General features: G+C 45.2%; 7 protein-coding genes across 7 annotated transcripts; 2 read left to right on the forward strand and 5 right to left on the reverse strand.

The window, feature by feature from the left end:
* Window positions 1-3,970: 3,970 nt before the first annotated feature.
* Window positions 3,971-4,422, reverse strand: LOC117143822. The gene is made up of 2 exons (XM_033308668.1): window positions 4,258-4,422; window positions 3,971-4,191 (listed from the first exon to the last, which is right to left on the reverse strand). Exons 1-2 carry the CDS (start codon window positions 4,394-4,396, stop codon window positions 4,175-4,177), a joined length of 156 nt encoding a protein of 51 aa, XP_033164559.1. The 5' UTR covers window positions 4,397-4,422; the 3' UTR covers window positions 3,971-4,174.
* Window positions 4,423-6,468: 2,046 nt separating this feature from the next.
* LOC117143821 lies at window positions 6,469-8,145 on the reverse strand. The gene is made up of 2 exons (XM_033308667.1): window positions 6,651-8,145; window positions 6,469-6,544 (listed from the first exon to the last, which is right to left on the reverse strand). The coding sequence occupies exon 1, from the start codon at window positions 7,771-7,773 to the stop codon at window positions 6,679-6,681; it is 1,095 nt and encodes a 364-aa protein (XP_033164558.1). The 5' UTR covers window positions 7,774-8,145; the 3' UTR covers window positions 6,469-6,544; window positions 6,651-6,678.
* Window positions 8,146-8,450: 305 nt separating this feature from the next.
* On the reverse strand, window positions 8,451-9,102 carry LOC117143825 (thyroid transcription factor 1-associated protein 26). Its single transcript, XM_033308671.1, has 2 exons — window positions 8,935-9,102; window positions 8,451-8,864 (listed from the first exon to the last, which is right to left on the reverse strand). Exons 1-2 carry the CDS (start codon window positions 9,055-9,057, stop codon window positions 8,631-8,633), a joined length of 357 nt encoding a protein of 118 aa, XP_033164562.1. The 5' UTR covers window positions 9,058-9,102; the 3' UTR covers window positions 8,451-8,630.
* A 56-nt stretch (window positions 9,103-9,158) lies between these two features.
* On the forward strand, window positions 9,159-9,773 carry LOC117143824 (28S ribosomal protein S18c, mitochondrial). The gene is made up of 2 exons (XM_033308670.1): window positions 9,159-9,266; window positions 9,322-9,773. Exons 1-2 carry the CDS (start codon window positions 9,233-9,235, stop codon window positions 9,708-9,710), a joined length of 423 nt encoding a protein of 140 aa, XP_033164561.1. The 5' UTR covers window positions 9,159-9,232; the 3' UTR covers window positions 9,711-9,773.
* On the reverse strand, window positions 9,716-10,432 carry LOC117143823. The gene has a single exon (XM_033308669.1). It carries the CDS (start codon window positions 10,347-10,349, stop codon window positions 9,792-9,794), a length of 558 nt encoding a protein of 185 aa, XP_033164560.1. The 5' UTR covers window positions 10,350-10,432; the 3' UTR covers window positions 9,716-9,791.
* A 414-nt stretch (window positions 10,433-10,846) lies between these two features.
* On the reverse strand, window positions 10,847-13,463 carry LOC117144309 (RING finger protein 37). The gene is made up of 2 exons (XM_033309421.1): window positions 12,410-13,463; window positions 10,847-12,002 (listed from the first exon to the last, which is right to left on the reverse strand). Exons 1-2 carry the CDS (start codon window positions 13,112-13,114, stop codon window positions 11,247-11,249), a joined length of 1,461 nt encoding a protein of 486 aa, XP_033165312.1. The 5' UTR covers window positions 13,115-13,463; the 3' UTR covers window positions 10,847-11,246.
* A 659-nt stretch (window positions 13,464-14,122) lies between these two features.
* LOC117143457 (sphingomyelin phosphodiesterase) lies at window positions 14,123-16,632 on the forward strand. The gene is made up of 4 exons (XM_033308169.1): window positions 14,123-15,168; window positions 15,377-16,097; window positions 16,161-16,310; window positions 16,372-16,632. The coding sequence occupies exons 1-4, from the start codon at window positions 14,132-14,134 to the stop codon at window positions 16,534-16,536; spliced, it is 2,073 nt and encodes a 690-aa protein (XP_033164060.1). The 5' UTR covers window positions 14,123-14,131; the 3' UTR covers window positions 16,537-16,632.
* The last annotated feature ends 746 nt before the right edge of the window (window positions 16,633-17,378 follow it).

A 17,378-nucleotide genomic window follows, 5' to 3' on the forward strand; every position in this document is an offset into this window, starting at 1 on the left:
AAAATTTGTTTATAATTTACGATTTTTTAAGTTGCGCAACCGGACAAATGAGACGCAAATTATTTTTGGTTCAATTCTGTTGGGTATTTTCTGGCTTTTGCTTCTTGATTTGGTCAGGCAGCCTCATTAAGAGCTCATTAAAAAGATTGCGCGAGTTATTCTTGAGCATTTTAACACGTTTTTAATTTTAATGCATTTTATGGCCCCTTAACAAAGTCCTTCGTCACAGTTGAAGTCATCATCATCGCGAAGGGGCATCATCATTGGATTTTACCGCGGGCTGACTTTCACTTGTTGACTGCGAATTTTTCACTGGTGGGTATCCCGAAATCCTCATCCTCATTCTTGTCAACGTCACCGCACATCAGCACGTCAAACTTCATTAGGGAAATGGGAAAATGGGAAAGTGGTGAGGATGGGTTCTCCTGGAGGGTGACTTTCCCCGCTTTCCTCTGCGCCGCCTTCATTGTTTTTATGGGCTGCGCTAATTAGTTACGAAGTCATAGAATTTTACAGGAATTGCTCCCAAGGATTGTCGTGCTCTTGTCATCTCCCCTCCCTTAAAATTAAACCTCACTTGATGCAGTCATCGTTTGTGGTTTTCCCTGGAGTGGGTTTCTGTTCTCAAGAGGAGGTATAAGGTTTGCCAGATAATATCCAACATTTTAAACAACTTAGTATTTTAAAAGTGGGATTGTTTAGAACCTAAAGATTATAATTTACCCTTCTTCATTTTGGATAGAACACATATGTACGTGCCCAAATCTGGGGCCACAACAAATTAATCAGATCCGGACACCAGACTGACCACTTGACCACCACATAACTTAGAGTAAGTCCCACTAAGTAGAGACCAAGACCGAAGCCAATTACAAGAAAACCCATTTGACAAAGTGAAAGTCCAGGAGTTGCGGGCCCAAGACGTTGGCAGGTCCATAAATTTGCGGGCACACGGACATAATTATGCAGACAGGCGGTCTCAAAGGGTTAAGAGATGGTGGGGGGAGCTCGACGGGCTTGTAAATTAAAAATACCACGCCCCGCCGTGATAAATCAAAGTCAGTGGGCTTTGTATTGGATTTGGCGAAAGGAATTTGTAGACATTAAGAAAGTCCAACTCCGAGTTCTTCGCCAAGCCCTTCCTGTTGCTTCCTGGCATTTGAATAAAGTTGGACCTTGTTTGGGTAGTGTCGTTGACATGTTAAGACTTCTTCCAGATTTATGGCCCAGCCCCAAACCCTTGGTGGTTACTCTGGGGGAGTGAAATGCGCTGGGCCAATTTAAAAATTGAATTTCAAAACTTACCACTCCGATTTCGAGCTAATCATGTCTCAAATTGGCCAACACATGTGTCTGCGGCTCTTAGATCTTTTATCGAAGTGAAAATTTTGACACATGTCCCCATTGTCTTCGTTTTTATCCCGAAGGCCCTAATGCGATTATTTGCTGTGTTTTTGCCCCAAAATTCCGCCAGGGTAAAGCCATTTGCCGGCAGCTCTGGTTAAATTGGATTGCAGATGCTCATAACTGTCACACATGGCAGAGGAACTACTCAAAATCCTTATCTCTTGTGTGTCAACACCGAACCACCCGAAAAAACAAGGACCAAAAACCTGAAAACAAACAAATAAAAGGGAGCGGAGCTCTGAAAAATTCGAGGGATATTCGAAAGTATCTAATACCCTTTAGAGTTAGAACTACATGTGAACCAGAAGCATTATAAGAGAGTACTAATTACACCTTGATATACTTAGCATTACTCCATGACCTTTTAACTAGTGAAAGACACAAAATATATACATTTGACCCTCGTTGTTTTCAAACTTCATCTCTCCACTATTATTCCCTTTCAGACAGGGTACAATAGAACAAATTCTGGGCAGTTTTTCAATAAACCCATCAAAAGGTACTAGTGCTGACGCTTTGAACCCTCGCCCATGTGCGTTACCCCGCCCACTTTCCACTGAAAATGCCCCCTGGCTAACTCATTGTAAACGCAATTTGATTTATGAACAATGTGGAAATTGAAAATTGTCGCATGGTCACTTTAATTTGAGAGTTATGCGACTTTAAACTGAATAACAGGGGATGTCCCTTGCTGATGATGCGGCAGGAAGTGAATTATGTCATGGCTCATTGTGAGGTTATGTAGCGATGACACGGGTACAGTCCCGCCCCCAGAAACTACGGTCGCATGCGGCAACTGTACTCGAGCTTTGTGGCGTGTGAAAACAGGATGCGGCACGCGTCGCTTGTTAACCGCTCGCTATTGCAAGTTAAAGAGCAGTTTTGGATGGGACAGGGGTGACCAGTCGCCACCCTCTTTGTCTTTCTATCCAGGGGTTGGGGATTTATATTCGATGTTTGTTACTTGCTGTTTACCACTGGCCGCTGAAGTGCCTCAATGGTTTAGTGTCAGATTATAGTTTTGACATTTGTCGCCGGAATAAAGCTGATTGCAGATGTTTATCGGAAGTGGGTCCTGGCCAAGAGGTGGCCAGTGATGATGGATGTCCTGTGATTGCCAGCGATCTGCTGAAGTGTGAAATATGTCAATGAAGTAGCTTCTGTTACTTGTAACTTCTGTGCATAAGAATGGGTTGGATTTATAAATTAAATATTTACCGATAATACTCAAACCTAATTTATTTTCGTGCTGAAGTATTTAACAAAAGGATTATTGCGAGGAAGGATTCTGAGGTCATCCAATGATGGATGTCCAGATTATCTATCCCCAATGGGTGATGATGTGTGAAGGTTTTCGTGGATTGTCCTGTATTCACTCCACTGAAATTCCTCGGAGGCATTTCGAACTCTTTGGACATCCCTGCGGGCTGCTTGACAAAGTTTCACTTATTCGGCAATTATTGGAAATATTTTTGAGTTTTAATTGAAAACTGGTGGCTCTGACCCGCTGCTCCGGGCCACTTTCATGCATGCCTGCACCTGCTGTCCACAATTAAAACTGCCCACTCCCCTCCCTCCCAGAAGAATCCGAGCACTCCATGGAAAAAGTTTTCATGGTTATCACTTTGCTCCCTGTGGGGGATTTTATTTTTCATGGCTTTTCAATTTTAATTGAAATTTATGCGCCGGCCCTCAAAGGATTCTGTTCACACTACCTCCTGCCATTTATTTTCGGTCACGTGCTCATTCGCCAAAAAGAGAAAGAGTGTTGCAAATTGTTGGAAATTTCGAAATTTACATGGACAATTCACCGGGCGCACAAAAAGGGGTGATCCTGTGATTTACAGCCCGCACTTTCGTAATTTATGAGCCGCAGCACTTGAAAAACAAAGCCAAAAACCGAACGGAACTGAAACGAAACCAGAAGCATGGAAAGTGCATGCAAAACATTCTGTGGCGCCATTTTATTGTGCTTTTCGACTTGTTCATGTGTAAAATTTGAAATTGTTGTAAATAATTACCCTAATGGCTGCCGCCCCACTTTCTTACCCCTCGAAAAATTCGGGATCCTGGAAGTTAATTTGGAGTCCTCGGGCATCGTCGCCATTTGTAATTAAGCCTAAACCGTTAATATTTCAGCCAGATAAGAGCAACTGCATCCCCAACTCCGCACCCAAGTGCCCATAAATTCACGGCCAGAAGTTGGTCCTTCGCGCAGGATCACATCCAAATTGTTGGGCAACATTTTTTGGTTCGGGTGTTAATTTCCAGGCAGATTTTTCCTTATCTCAGCGAGCGAAAGTGAAAATTTCCCGGCCATCCTTTTCGAGGCCACTTGCTTTTCCCGCCTGCATTGGCAAGAATTTAATTAGCATACCGAATCGTTAACAAGATTGGAAAGCCAGTGAGTTATGCACAAGTTTTGCATTTAAACCTTGTGGGGTGCGAAGGGTTAATCCTTTGAAATGGGAAAATTCGGTAATTTAGACACAAGTTGGGTCTGCTGCAAATTAAGACGCAATCACAAGGTAAATTTCGAAGCGAGACATCTTTTAAATTGTTTTTATTTTTAACATAGTATAACGAAATAGGTCTCAAATCGTTCTTATCTCAACCAAAATGTGTGTGATGGTATGTATAAATATGTTTTAAGTACGTTTAATAGGTTATTTTTTAAAGCAACCATACAATGGCGGAACATATAACTACGGCAATGTAATTTTATTCAACAGCAACTACTCTAAGATGTTATTAAACAAATCCACCTTTAGCCGATGTGAATATCTGGAAACATAAAACAATTATATTGTTAGTTGTTTCTTCACAATAAAATTTAAATTTAAAACTCACTGTTATGATGGATATTTATGTTTATTTTAGGAAGGTGAAATACCCGTTTTCCTTTTCTTTTTGGAGCTGCGCAGACATTTTGCGAGGAAATGAAGAGTAGAACGACGACCAGAAGCCAGCAGAATTTAAAGTATATCATTTTGATAGTAATATAATCCGAAGCTTTTGTTTCTGAGCTGAGCGTTGAGTTAACACTGAAGCTGTAGCCGGGATGCCTCTTGATTAAATATTTCCGATTCTACCGCTGACATCATAATTTCCCTTATCAGCTTGGTTTTTACCAAAGAAGAGCTCGTCGATGAGTCGAAAGGTGAACCCCCGGGAGCTCTAAAAAACCCAAAACAGCTGAATCGGCGTCGCTATGATCATTCATAGTTATTATTTACTTTGAGTCGTATTTTATCTGTATTGATGTCGAAGAAAATATACAATTTAGCTGAGTTTACTAGCGAAAACAATAAGCAATTAAAACATTTGTTTGGTTGGTTGTATATTCATGTTTATTTTAGAGGTTTTATGGTAAGCAGGCAAACTGAAAATGTATCGCAGTATTGCAGTATTTTTGTAGGTGTTTGTATTTTCGAAACCACCTGAAATTGATTAAACATGTAGTTTTGAAAATGTACGTTTCACTCACCTATGTCTGTGTTGTTTTTTGTTGGCAACGGGCGTGTTTTTATTGGTTTTTATCAATAAATCGGAATATAAAGAGGGAAAATCCCTTAACCCATTGTCACCCCAACACCCAATAACTACACAAACATGAATAAATTGCATCATAAGCGACCCAAACAAAGCATTATGAATCTGAACCCTTCAAACAGCCATAACTATTCATTATCGACGCATAAACGACCCTTGAGCACTCATAACTTCAATTTTTATTAAATAAACAGGACAAAGCGATGTGCCGGAAAAATGTCACACACCATATATAGGAATAGAGAATATAGCGAATCTGCAGGGATGTGCCACATCCTTCTGACCCACTAAAGTGAATCTGCGAATCGCCGGAGAACCCTTTCCCTGCCCTTCGCATCCCTGCCTCTTCATCCGGCGTAATTCAATATTTGACTAGATGAGATTTATGGCCACAGGGTGTAGCGACTTCCTGCGAGGCATCCTCGTCCTCGTCCGCGTCCTTTCGCTTTATTTGTGCAAAGCATAATTTTTGATTTAGTGCGATTTGTGTCAACGGGTTGTGCAGCCCAATAGTTTCGCAATATTCGCCTAAGTGAAAGTTTTCCCCGGTTTTGTTTGCCATCCAGCGGATATGAGACCGCATGCTGATTGTCAATCTGAAGTGAGGGGTGGAGTTCAATGTGACCGAACCCCTTTCTCCTTCTTCCTTCTCTTTTTTCAGCCGGAAACGGATGTTCTGCCAGCGGAATTCTCATAAAACTTAACTATTATGCCGAATATTTTGCCGAAAATTGAATCGCGTGGCTGCCAGAAAATTACTTTGTACGCCAAATCGCGAGGGAATCCGAGGATCTACGAGGGTGACTCCGGCAGGTACGGCACTCAGGCTACAGGACTCAGGATGTCATAGATGATAAGGCTCAATGGCGCCAGGGCAATTTGCCGCCAGAATTTGCATACACAAAACGCGCGAAAAAGGGTTGATTCGCACGACCGGAAAAGCGCGACAAGCGAATTTATTACAGGTTGCATTAGATTTAATTAGCGAGAGGAGCGTGCGCGGAAAAGCTAATACTTCAACGCTCGAGATGAAGTTATGGTTCGCAAAGGACTTCTTTTGGAAGCTAAAAGCACCTTCTACTGATAAAATGTAATGATATGCGGAACTCTGAAGAGAGATATGATTGTAAAGAATGTTGTTTCTTCAATGGAAACCCTAATGGAATATGATGGTGACTTATAATCACATAAGCCACAGAGCATTGGTTTCAAAACCACATGTTTTGCCAAAGAATAAAGGAATTCAGATCTGAGTTTTGAGATCCCTTTGGTGAAGTACGCATTTTTGGAACACATCGAAATCCTTTGAGTGTAACCAGTGTTACGGTATCATTGTGTTTTTGGTATCATTTAAGCCAGGTTCTTTAAGTGTAACCAGTGTTACTGTATCATATTGTTTCGAATGCTGTAAGCAAAATCGTTGTGATCTGGTGTTATGGGTTAAAAAGAGTTATCTTTGCAGTTGGGCGAGTCCTGTATAAATGTCTACTTATCAAAAACTCTAAATACCTCAAGATAAGATGCTGAAAATGAAGGACAAGTCGCTGTACTTCCTTAAGATAGATGTTTCGTCGATTTAAATATCCTGAAAATATTTCTTGTTAGTCTGAAAATCATGCTATCTTTTGCAAGAAAACCATGTTATCATTTTAAATCTAGTTTGTTAGGCTACACCTACAGTAGCAACTTACTTCCTTTGGTATTGGAACCCTTAGCTCATTAGTGGTTTCCTGGCCAAGTTCGAGGTCTCAGCCTCCTGTCTCCTTCATTCCCATAGCCAGATCCTGAATAGCTGGCACACAAAAAATTCGGCGGAAGTTCCCTTGGACTGTAAGGATCATACCTGAGCATCTGTTGTTGATTCCACTGCATCCTTGGATTGCTGTGGCTAAGCCAAGGATTATTGGATTGGTTCCATGGACTAACATTTGTGATCACAGGTTCCTGAGGAGTAGGCACAATTTCCCGACTTATAGCAGCTTTCTCCAGGAATTTTCTATTTGGCGATGTTTCTTTTCTACCATTTAGTACTGATTTCTTATCGAGGGAGTTTTTCAAACAAAGTTTTACACGCCCGAATCGAAAGGATATGGTTCCATTCAGTTCGATCAGTTTCTTGTGCGATTCATTGTCAACTGCCATGGAAAGGTGCAGTAGCTCACCGTGGGTCAACCTGTTCATGACCCTCCATTCCGCCGTTGAGACTGGGTTCTGGGCCTGAATGATTTCCAGGACCTTCTGGCTGCTGGTGGTTAGACTATCTGGAAAATATCCGAGGACGACATTCCTTCTTGGCAGTTCAGACTCATCCATTAGCTTCAGTTTAGTGGTTACTTTCGACTGGATATGGCAAAAATTTTGTTTGAACCATTCTGAGGTGGAGGAGTTGGAACAAGTCACAAGAAGCCATCCTCTTCGAGCCACACATCCCTCGAACTGGGGCTTCTGACTGCCAGATTGCTCCACGGTCACGTCGATAATGGCCTCCTTGATCATGGTCATTTGCTCGCTGGTCAGGGAAGTCCCAGCAGACTCCGCAGCTAAGCCGATTCTCACGCACTCAACTAAACCCGAGGGGCACAGATTGGCGGCTTGGATTCCATAAGGATCGGGTAGGAGTCCCTTAACTATGGGAAGAGCTTGCACCACCTCCAGAGCCTTTTCTCTGGTCAGCCCTCCATGAAGAGCCTTTCGCAGCAGCTTTTTTTGCCTGGTTTTCAGCCTGACAAAGCCAGGACCCGAATCCACTGAAGGATTTCGGTTGGGTGATGCTTCTGGAGCAGCATCAAACTCATTTACTTTTAGACTATTCATTTGGTTCCCACGAGTGCACGGGAAAGGAGGTCACCCACGGCAGAGCCCGAGGTGCCACAGGAAGTCCGAGTTGAAACTGCGGGTGGACAGGTGCGCAGAGTCCGCCAGCTAGAGACCGAGTTCCCCCTCGGCCACACATCCCTCGACGCTGGCTGTTCCGTCTTGGATTGGGGTGATCTTCCAGAGTTGTCTTCTCTTCGCCCGACTACCATTCGCCAGGAGCCTTCGGCAGAGACATGACCTTGCCGAAGGACCTGTTTCCGGCCGCCCTCACGGGGAGAGTGTAGTCGCACTTCCGGATGTACAGACAGTTACGGCACGTCCATCGGGCACTAAAGCTCCGGATGGTACGCGTAGTTCCCCCTGTCCATCACCCGGCTGACGGCCATTTAGTGGTTGTAACTATCATTACTTAAATCATTATTTTAATTTCAGGAAACCTTACGGATTCTTCCTAAGTGAAATGAGAGTATTTGTTTCAAATAAAGTTACTTAGTGTATAATTGGGTTCTTACAGTTAAAACGATATACAGTCAATGCGGTTTAAGAATTTAAAACATGATTATGTGCACAAAAATCAATTATAGAGAAAACATCTTTACAAAAAACGTAATTTTAAGTACTTGTAATACATAAATAAGAAATCCATTGGAAGACCATAGAAAAACATGGTTAGATAACATTTTTTAAAAGAATATAATTGTGAATAACAATTTGTTAAATTAAAATTTAAGTAAACCTACACTAAAAGTAAACGTTTCTATGTACACTACATATATACATGTATGTGTAGATGAACAACTGATTGTGAGGCTGGGGAAGTGTTCCTAGTGTAGCATAGAGGTCCTGCGACTCACTTAGTTGCGTTTCATCTCCTCGATCTGCTTCAGAAGGAGCTGCATACGATCCTTCATCAAGGGCTGTCCCTTTTGGGTCCTTTTGCTGATGGCCTTAGTTTTCTCCAAACGCTTCTTTTTATAGGCCTTCACCTGGGCATCCCGGTCCGCCCTAACTTTCTCCCGCTCCGCAGCCTCCTGGGCAGCCTTTTCCTTGCGTTTCATGTTCCGAATCTGCGGTTTATTTGGCTTTTCCTGGGAAGATAATGCAAGAACATGTGTGGTGTAAACCATTTTAGTGTAAATGCTTGATTTTCTCGCTTACCCCTTTGGCCTTTTGGTTGTTTTTGTTCTTAAAGTAGGGTTTCTGGTTATGGCCCACTTTACCAGGTCCTCTGTTTGGTTTTCCATTGGGTTTTCCTTGGCTTTTCTGCGATCTCGGCTTCATTTTTGTGTTTTATTAAATAGTAAGCTGTGAACTAATCGATTTATCGATGGTTGCACGCATGTTACAATCTGGAATTTACCAGCACTGCCGAACAGCTGTTCACAGCTACAGAGAGTAGTAATCGATATCGGTCTACGATAACACGAGGTAAATATTGGGAATAAAAATATTTAGCATGTTGAAATTAGGCAAGTTTCTGGCGCAGAATGGTGAGTGAAATAGTTGATAAACGTATGAAAATCTTAATAATTATTTGTTGCATAGCCACGTTGGTCAATCTGGTGGGCAGACAGCAGACGGGAACCATCAGCCGCCTCTATTCAGCTGCCCCAGAATCATCCGACTCGGATTTGCCGATCGACATAACGAATCCCTATGAAAAGGACCCGCAGCAGTGCATCCTGTGCAAGCACAGTATCGAGCCGCACTATAAGAACGTGAAGCTGCTCTCCCAATTCCAATCGCCATACACGGGTCGCATTTACGGGCGTCACATCACCGGATTATGCAAGCGCCGGCAGGAACAGGTAGAGCAGGCTATTCTGCGTGCCCAGCAGTGCCTGCTGATGCCGGGATACCACAAGGACCTCGACTTCCTGCAGGACCCCAAGCTGTTTGATCCCGAGCGGCCCGTCCGCCCACACAAGTACTAGTTTTCTGATAACTTTTAGTTTCCTCTTTGTTGCAATGGGAATATAGAGTTTCTTAATGTTAAATCTTAAAGCTATGTTTAACTATGGACACTCCTCCTCCAGATAGCGCAGCATCTCGTGGGGAATGCCCAGCCGAGTAAGGATATCGTTCTTTGAGAGTCCTGGCTCGACCAAAGTCAGTAGGTCGCCCACAGAAGCTTTGAATCCCTGCCGCCAGATTTCTATATCGCCCTGTAGCTCAATGATTTTACTGCTCTTTGGACTGTTTTCAAGGTTGTTCTTCTGGTTGCCATGCTCCTGTTTCTCCTCTGGCGCATCAAGAGCCTCTAGAGCATCATTCCTTTCCTTTTTTGATGGTTTCTTCACTATGTCCTGGTCCTCGTCCTTAATTCCTTGGGCCGCAGCGAACTCTAGCTTCTTCTTGGACAATCCCGTCCTGTTCTTGGACAATCCTATCCTGCGAGAGCTCAGCGATAAAGTTGGAGCCCGCGGAGTCTCCTGTTCACCACATTTTGGTGTATTTGCAGCGGAACCCTCTCTCTGGAGTCTTATTAAAGGCGTGGAGTGGCAACCACGCCGACTCAATCCGAGTCGGGGTCTCCGGCCGGATTGAGGCGTGTTATTTGCCTCCCCAGGCATTAAAAATCAGGAAAAATTACTAACCAAAATGATTTTGAAATGTCGCAGAACAGAATTAAACTCAGCTGTTCTCTTCGATATCGATAACACACAAAATAAAGAAGTTAGTACTAGGAGTGTGGCAGTAGAGGGCGCCACAAAGGAATGTAGGTTATTATAAAGAGAATGTAAATTATTATGTAAAAAATTTAAGATGATTGTTGCTATTTTTTTGAGAGAACAGTAAATATTTAAAACCATTATTTTGTTTTATTTAAATTTATTGAGAGTAGTGATAAAAAAAATACACATTGCATAAAATTATGCACAATTATTTCCGATTCAAAATTAACAATAAACGGTACAAATAAAGCAATTACAACTAAAACCAATTTAAAATGTTACGCTTTTCGACAATTACAACAGAAACACATTTTGTTTGAACGATTTTCAAAAACGCAATGAATGACAAACCGTGGAATATATCGCTACTACTCTCCATTGATTACACATTGGACTTAGGTTTTATTGTACTTTATTCTAGGTAGAATTGGTATGAATATATAAACTCGCGCTGAACGATCCTGTCTTTCGGGGACTGTATATAAAGTGTCTACAAAAACTAGGCGCGCACTCTCTATTGCTAATCGGTAATCCGTAATCTGCTCTATGACTAAACGTGACCTGATACTGATACATACTGCCGAATCGGGAGGGACTCGCGCGTGTACACATTTGGCTTAACTGCGATTTGCGATTCTGCGACCAGACCGACTCTGATATGACTATAAACTAACGTAGACGAGGCCTAGGGGCTAAAGCGATTGACTGGCTTACAAACTGAACCGGATGGGGAGAACCAAACTCATTGCGGCAATCGACGGAAGGCGGTCGATTGGGAGATGTACAGGGAAGCTCTTAAGGATCCAGCTTGTGGTAGCGCTCGACGTCGGCGCAGCGGAAGAATACTTTGCACACGCACTGCTGGTCCTGCGAGAGGAGCACCAGGCACTCCCGGCAGACCAGATGTCGACAGGTGCGGATCTCGTAGCCGAACTGCGCGCTTCGGCAGTTGATGCAGCTGGCGGGTGGAGCACTTGAGGATCCCGAACCTGCGCTGGAGTTCGATGGCAACTGGCTGAAGCGCGTCACCTTCTGCAGCGCCTGCTGAATGGCCTGGTCGATGGAGGTTGTGGCCGAGGTCACCGTGGCACAGGCGCTACCGTGTTGGCTGTGCCTTGCTCTTTTGGCCGCCGGCGGCGAGTGCGGAGATCCGCCGAAGGATGCCGCCGATGAGGATGTGGCCGTGGCTGTGGCCCTGCTCTTACGCTGCTGCTGCTTGTAGGCGTTGCTCAGTGCCGAATAGGTTCCGGCAGCTGGACTAATCTGTCCAGGCTGGCAGGTGCTGCTGGCGAACTGCGAGGCGTGACGACGACGCTGGCGAGAGGTGCCCAGCGAACGGGGCACCGCCTTGAAGTGCTCCGAATTCTCCATGAGGAACTTCTCGATGCGCGCTTTTAGCGCCAGGTGGAGAATCGCCTTGCGTTGCGCATTGAACTCCAGGCCTGTGAACGGATCCGAGGGCTGGCGACCCCACTTGGCCTCCTCCTCGGCGTGCTTGTCGATGGTGGACTGGTCCACCACTTTTCCAGATGGCAGCACGGTGGGGAAGATCTGAAGAGGCAATAGGAGAATTGATAAGGAGAGCTACAAAGTAAACAGCTCACAGAGCATCCTATTATCTTTATATTTAAGTGTTGTTGTGTTTCGGACATTATAATGCAATTCTCATTATGAAGAAAATGATTTCTTCACATGACTTCCGATATTTACCTTGTTAGGCTTTGATAAAGACATGATGACTTAACATTTGGAAGAATGATTCAGAAAGAATGAATGGTATGTCTTTATAATAAAACCGTGCAAAACGATTGATTTCTTGAATTAATATTTTCTGAAGCACATGCAATATTTTAAATGGAAGTGACCTCGTGGCTTGCTCGGAATTATGGGTAGGCATTCAGTTGTACTACTACTTAAACATAAAAAGCTAGGATTTTCTGAGCTATAACGATATTTACCATTAGCTCCCAGGTGATGGAGTCGAGGAAATCCTCAGGTATAGAGAGGGTCGACTGCTCCCTGAGCTCTGGAACATTCCGCGGTGGTGATCTCTGCCCGGTGGGCGTCTGGGTCGCGTCCCTCTGGCCGTAGGGATCGCTTATCTCGTTCCAGATGGTCTTGACCAGCTCCCTATCGGCTTTGTCCAGGGAACGGGCGGGCAGTCCCCACATCTGAACTTTCCTCAGCACCGGAGGACACCTCTCCGTGGCCCGGATCACAACCTTGACGCTGTTCGTGCTGGCCAAGATCTTGTGGGCGGACTTGAAGAAGAACACCTTCTCGCTCTGCTCCGAGTTGGAGCTGCTTCGTGAGTTGTAGTCGCTCTGGTAGCAGAAGGTCACCGAGTCCACGCCACGCCCCAGATCGCGCACAAAGGCCACCCGTTCCCAAATGCCATCGTGTCGTCCGTGCAGCTCGAAGGCAGTGGATCGTAGGGCTCCGCAGGAGGGCCACAGCTTGATGACCTTCATGTCCACCGCCTTGGGGAAGTCAAAGACGATCTCTATGGGCGGCTTGCAGACGGCGAAGCACATGAATCCCCGCTCCAGCTGCTCGACGTCGTCGGCCACCAGATTGGCCGCAGTGTAGCCATCCTCGCAGACGGCATCGGTCTCCACGGAGGGCTTCAGCTTCGGGTTGAGGAAGTTTATCAGGCTGCTCATCCTGGCTGCCCACTGTGCTGTGCTCTCGGCGGCTGTTATGTGGCTCTTCACGGCGTATATCTACTCTGTGCCCCACCTGCTCTTTATTCGCAATGAAAATGGCGTCACTTCTCGGGAATCTTTTGTTGTTGCGCTTGCCTGCGGAGGCTGCTAGTCCTGCCTGGTAATCCCCTGCTAATCCCGCAATGGGTGCGCTCCTGCTCTCAGCCGATCCTGAACACTCACAGCCTGGCCTGGACTTCGGCTGGCATCTCACAACCTTGCTTTAATTGCAATTATCGCCCTGCCTCTTCGAATATTTATAAATCACTCGCTTGTGCAGTGTGACCATGCCCGCGCGGCAGTGGTGGTGCGACCAGTCAGATGGACTGCGCTCAGTACTCGCGCACGGTAACACCTATTCGCTTCAGCGGCTAAATTAAATAAATTCAAATATTTGTTTGAACGTATAATGCAAGCCTTTTCGAAATCTATTTCGTTTCGCATGAAACAATGAAAACACTATGGTTGCTATGTTTGAGTTATATTCATAGACATTCTTTTAAAGTTTATACTTATACTCAATATTATTTGTAACGATTTCTTGTTCAATAAACAAAAACGATACCAAGAACGAACGTTTATCTTTCATGCTTAAATAAGCAAAGCAGATATGATATGGTTCATCAGTTTGCGCTATAGGCTCTGACTTCTTCGCATAATAAAGTTTCTAGTTAAAATTGTAGTCAAGGGAAAGTTAAATCGAAATATGTAATAGGACTTATTAATTGCCAATCTATGGTGAACAGCACTTTTACGATATGATTGTTTAGAAATCTGCCCCACCGGAGGCAGATTGTGGCCACTTCTTAGGCCAAAAATATATTCATATAAAAGTTATACCATTCGAGATTAGGCTAATCTCTGCCATGAATGCGTTTTCCGGCCTGGTTAATGGGTTGGCCATTGGCTGAGAGATAACCGAAGGCTATAAATGGCCCCACATGTGGAAACTATGATCCAGTTGCTCTGCTAACCATGAAAGCAATCGGAATCCTGCTGGCGATCGCCTTGACCTCCGGGTTCCTGGTGGTTTCCGCCGTAAATCTGCCGGGAGTGCCCGTGGACTTCGACCTGGACGACCACATCCTTTCCGCCATTGCGGACGATATAGCCGAGCGTCTGGCTAGGGAGTACATCAACTTCCTGAAGACCGGAGTGGAGACGCCCGAGTTCTTGAAGCTCACCAATCAGCTGGCCAAGTCGCACAGTGAGAAGGATATATTCACCAGAAACATGCCCGATCTGGAGCCCAGGGACAGCTTCTTTGTGTGCGTGGCCTGCCGCTCGGTGACGAGGGTTTTGATCCGCACCATTCGCGATGAGGAGGGCGAGCTTCACGACGAGAATAGCTCCGTTCTGATGAAGGAATTCGCCATGGACGTGTGCCGCCGCTTGAACCTGCAAACGGAGGAGGTCTGCGAGGGATTGATCGATTCCAACCTGCCCTCCGTGGAGTACATCATGAGGAACTCAGAGAGTGATTCCCAGAGCTTCTGCTCATTGTTCATGGAGTTTAACTTCTGTAACACCGGTAGCAATCAAGATTACAACTGGACCTTGACTATAGACAATACTGGAGAGGTTTCGCCTGGCCCCAAGTCGGACACTCCCACCTTTCAGGACTCTGACATCAGGATCTGCCAGTTCTCCGACATTCACCATGATCCCTACTACACCCCCGGCAGCCTGGCCACTTGTGCGGAACCCATGTGCTGTCAGAGGAACAAGGAGACCGCCGAGGGTACTTCGGATGCAGCTGGATACTGGGGCGACTACCGGGACTGCGATCTGCCCTGGCACGCCTTCGAGTCAGCCTTGGACAACGCGGTGGCCAACTCCAAGTGCGACTTCATTTACCAGACTGGCGACATAGTGGACCACATGGTGTGGGCCACTTCCGTGGAGAAGAACACCATGGTGCTGACCAAGGTCAGTGAGCGGCTCAACGCGGCCTTCGGAGATGTTCCCGTCTATCCCTGCATCGGAAACCACGAGCCTCATCCACTCAACCTGTAAGTATGGAATCCTTAAAATCTAAAGTTGTTTTTATATTTATAAATTGCATGAATTGGGATTCCTAATCTCAGATTATCCCGGACGTATAAGTGGACTAATAAGCCTTATCTTTATTTTCCCGTTGCATACCACCCGATAATTTATTATGTTTTCAATTATTTTCAATTCATTCGCTTATCTATTTCGACTATTGGACTATTCCAGCTTCAGTCCCGAGGGCGTTCCAGATGAGATCAGCACCAAGTGGCTCTACGAGCACCTGTACAACGATTGGTCCAAGTGGCTGCCGGCTGATACCAAGGAAACCATCCTAAAAGGAGGCTACTACACGGTGGTGCCCAGGAAGGGCTTCCGTATCATCGCTCTGAACAGCAACGATTGCTATACGGACAACTTCTGGTTGTATCACAGCGGCACGGACAAGATTCCCCAACTCCAGTGGTTCCACGATACCCTGTTGGAGGCCGAGAAGAACGGGGAGTACGTCCACGTGCTGACCCACATTCCTTCGGGCGATGGAACCTGCTGGTCCGTTTGGGCTCGGGAATTCAACCGCTGCGTAACCCGCTTCAAGTCCACAATCAGTGGCATGTTCACAGGACACTCGCACAAGGACGAGCTATTCGTTTACTACTCGGAGGACGAAGGACACCCCACCGCAGTGGCGTGGAACGGAGGTGCTGTTACCACCTACTCCAACAAGAACCCCAACTACCGAGAGTACGCCGTCAATCCCGAAACCTACACTGTGACTAACCACTGGACGTGGATTTACAACCTGACTGCTGCCAATCTGAAGCCGGATGAGCAGCCCGAGTGGTTCCTGGAGTACGAGTTCATCAAGGAGTTTACCGAGGACTTGAGTCCGGCCGGAATCAGCAAGCTGCTCGATGAGTTCGCGGAGAATCCCGAATTGATGAGAAAGGTGAGTTAATATCATCGCCTTACGATCATATCATCATATCATTAATACCCGTTTCATCTCTAGTACTGGCGCTACCGAGTGACCTCAGCAGATCCCCAGGTGAATGGAGGTTGTGATCGCAACTGCTTGGCAGGATCTCTTTGCCGAGCTGCTGTGACCATCAATTCCCAGCGCGGACGCTGCGAGGAGCTGCGTGAGAAGTTGTTTGCCTCGGTAAGTTACTTTCAGCATAAATGCCCCGATCCCCAAATAACTGATGATTCTCTTCCATCAGCTGGACAATGAGGAGAGCACATCGTCGGGTAGCACTGAAGCCACCACTCCAGGTCCCAGCACCCCAAGTGACGACGACAACGACGGTGGAGGATCCTCCACTTTGGGACTGCTCAGCGTTAGCTCCCTGCTGGCCATAGTCCTCTCCATCCGCCTAGCCTTGTAGTAATCCTCATTTGTACCCCCTAAGTTATATAAACCGAATGGATTCCATTCTAAAAGTGGCCACTCTCAAGTGGCAAATAGAAGTATGCGCTTATCCCTATCAAAAGCTAATCTGGTGATTTTTGTGGAGGGACTTTGTTTTTCAGCCGGCTGCCTTATCGCCTAATGGCGATTAGCGAAAATTAGCTTATTAAACCGTGCTGGCCATAAAACAGCAGCTGGCAACATTTTTTTTGCTGAATATTGAACTATGGATAAGTATAAACACGTGCACACGATTATTTTAGGTAATAATTTACGACACACCGATTGTGGTCAGAATCGTGATCAAATATCGAGGTTCATGCCATGATCTGACTCACTATTGGTTACACCTTAAAAAAAACTCTGTTAAATGTGTGATCTTACAAGCCTAATAACAACTTGCATTGTTAAAATCTTAAGTTGTGTTATGAATGAGATATGTAAGAATACTACTTAATGGAATTTTGGGCTAACTCGAGGTCAGCTGTGTAAGTACTACCGATTGGATTGGAAAGCATCTTTCCATCTTCTAACTAACTAACTAATAGCTAAGAGTTCATAATCGTTTCTTACCTCTATTGCCAGCTTAAGAAGCTGTTCCCGAATTATAATTAGTAGTTTAGCTGTCAGATATCATCCCATTTGAAAAGTGTTCAAGCCAATAGCAGTTAAAGAAGGGTGTTTCCGAACTTCAGTTAGTAATGGGCAGTTGATCGCGGAAATTTCGTTGTGCGATATCATCGCATCTGATAAGTGGAGGAGCTGATAGCGGTGATATGAAGCTATAAGTAAGGGGCTCGACTTCAATCCCTTAAGCAG

This window comes from Drosophila mauritiana, chromosome 3R, assembly GCF_004382145.1.
Source record: "Drosophila mauritiana strain mau12 chromosome 3R, ASM438214v1, whole genome shotgun sequence".
Taxonomy (NCBI): Eukaryota; Metazoa; Arthropoda; class Insecta; order Diptera; family Drosophilidae; genus Drosophila; species Drosophila mauritiana.

What these genes read in the sequence shown, in the direction of transcription:
- LOC117143822 (XM_033308668.1), bottom strand. Translation starts at nt 4,396, where the DNA reads ATGATATACTTTAAATTCTGCTGGCTTCTGGTCGTCGTTCTACTCTTC.
- LOC117143821 (XM_033308667.1), bottom strand. Translation starts at nt 7,773, where the DNA reads ATGAATAGTCTAAAAGTAAATGAGTTTGATGCTGCTCCAGAAGCATCA.
- LOC117143825 (XM_033308671.1), bottom strand. Translation starts at nt 9,057, where the DNA reads ATGAAGCCGAGATCGCAGAAAAGCCAAGGAAAACCCAATGGAAAACCA. An exon ending in ACAACCAAAAGGCCAAAGGG is followed by an intron (nt 8,865 to 8,934) that starts GTAAGCGAGAAA and finishes TTATCTTCCCAG; the next exon opens with GAAAAGCCAAATAAACCGCA.
- LOC117143824 (XM_033308670.1), top strand. Translation starts at nt 9,233, where the DNA reads ATGTTGAAATTAGGCAAGTTTCTGGCGCAGAATG. An exon ending in CAAGTTTCTGGCGCAGAATG is followed by an intron (nt 9,267 to 9,321) that starts GTGAGTGAAATA and finishes TTTGTTGCATAG; the next exon opens with CCACGTTGGTCAATCTGGTG.
- LOC117143823 (XM_033308669.1), bottom strand. Translation starts at nt 10,349, where the DNA reads ATGCCTGGGGAGGCAAATAACACGCCTCAATCCGGCCGGAGACCCCGA.
- LOC117144309 (XM_033309421.1), bottom strand. Translation starts at nt 13,114, where the DNA reads ATGAGCAGCCTGATAAACTTCCTCAACCCGAAGCTGAAGCCCTCCGTG. An exon ending in CCATCACCTGGGAGCTAATG is followed by an intron (nt 12,003 to 12,409) that starts GTAAATATCGTT and finishes TTGCCTCTTCAG; the next exon opens with ATCTTCCCCACCGTGCTGCC.
- LOC117143457 (XM_033308169.1), top strand. Translation starts at nt 14,132, where the DNA reads ATGAAAGCAATCGGAATCCTGCTGGCGATCGCCTTGACCTCCGGGTTC. An exon ending in GAGCCTCATCCACTCAACCT is followed by an intron (nt 15,169 to 15,376) that starts GTAAGTATGGAA and finishes GGACTATTCCAG; the next exon opens with CTTCAGTCCCGAGGGCGTTC. An exon ending in GTGAGAAGTTGTTTGCCTCG is followed by an intron (nt 16,311 to 16,371) that starts GTAAGTTACTTT and finishes CTCTTCCATCAG; the next exon opens with CTGGACAATGAGGAGAGCAC.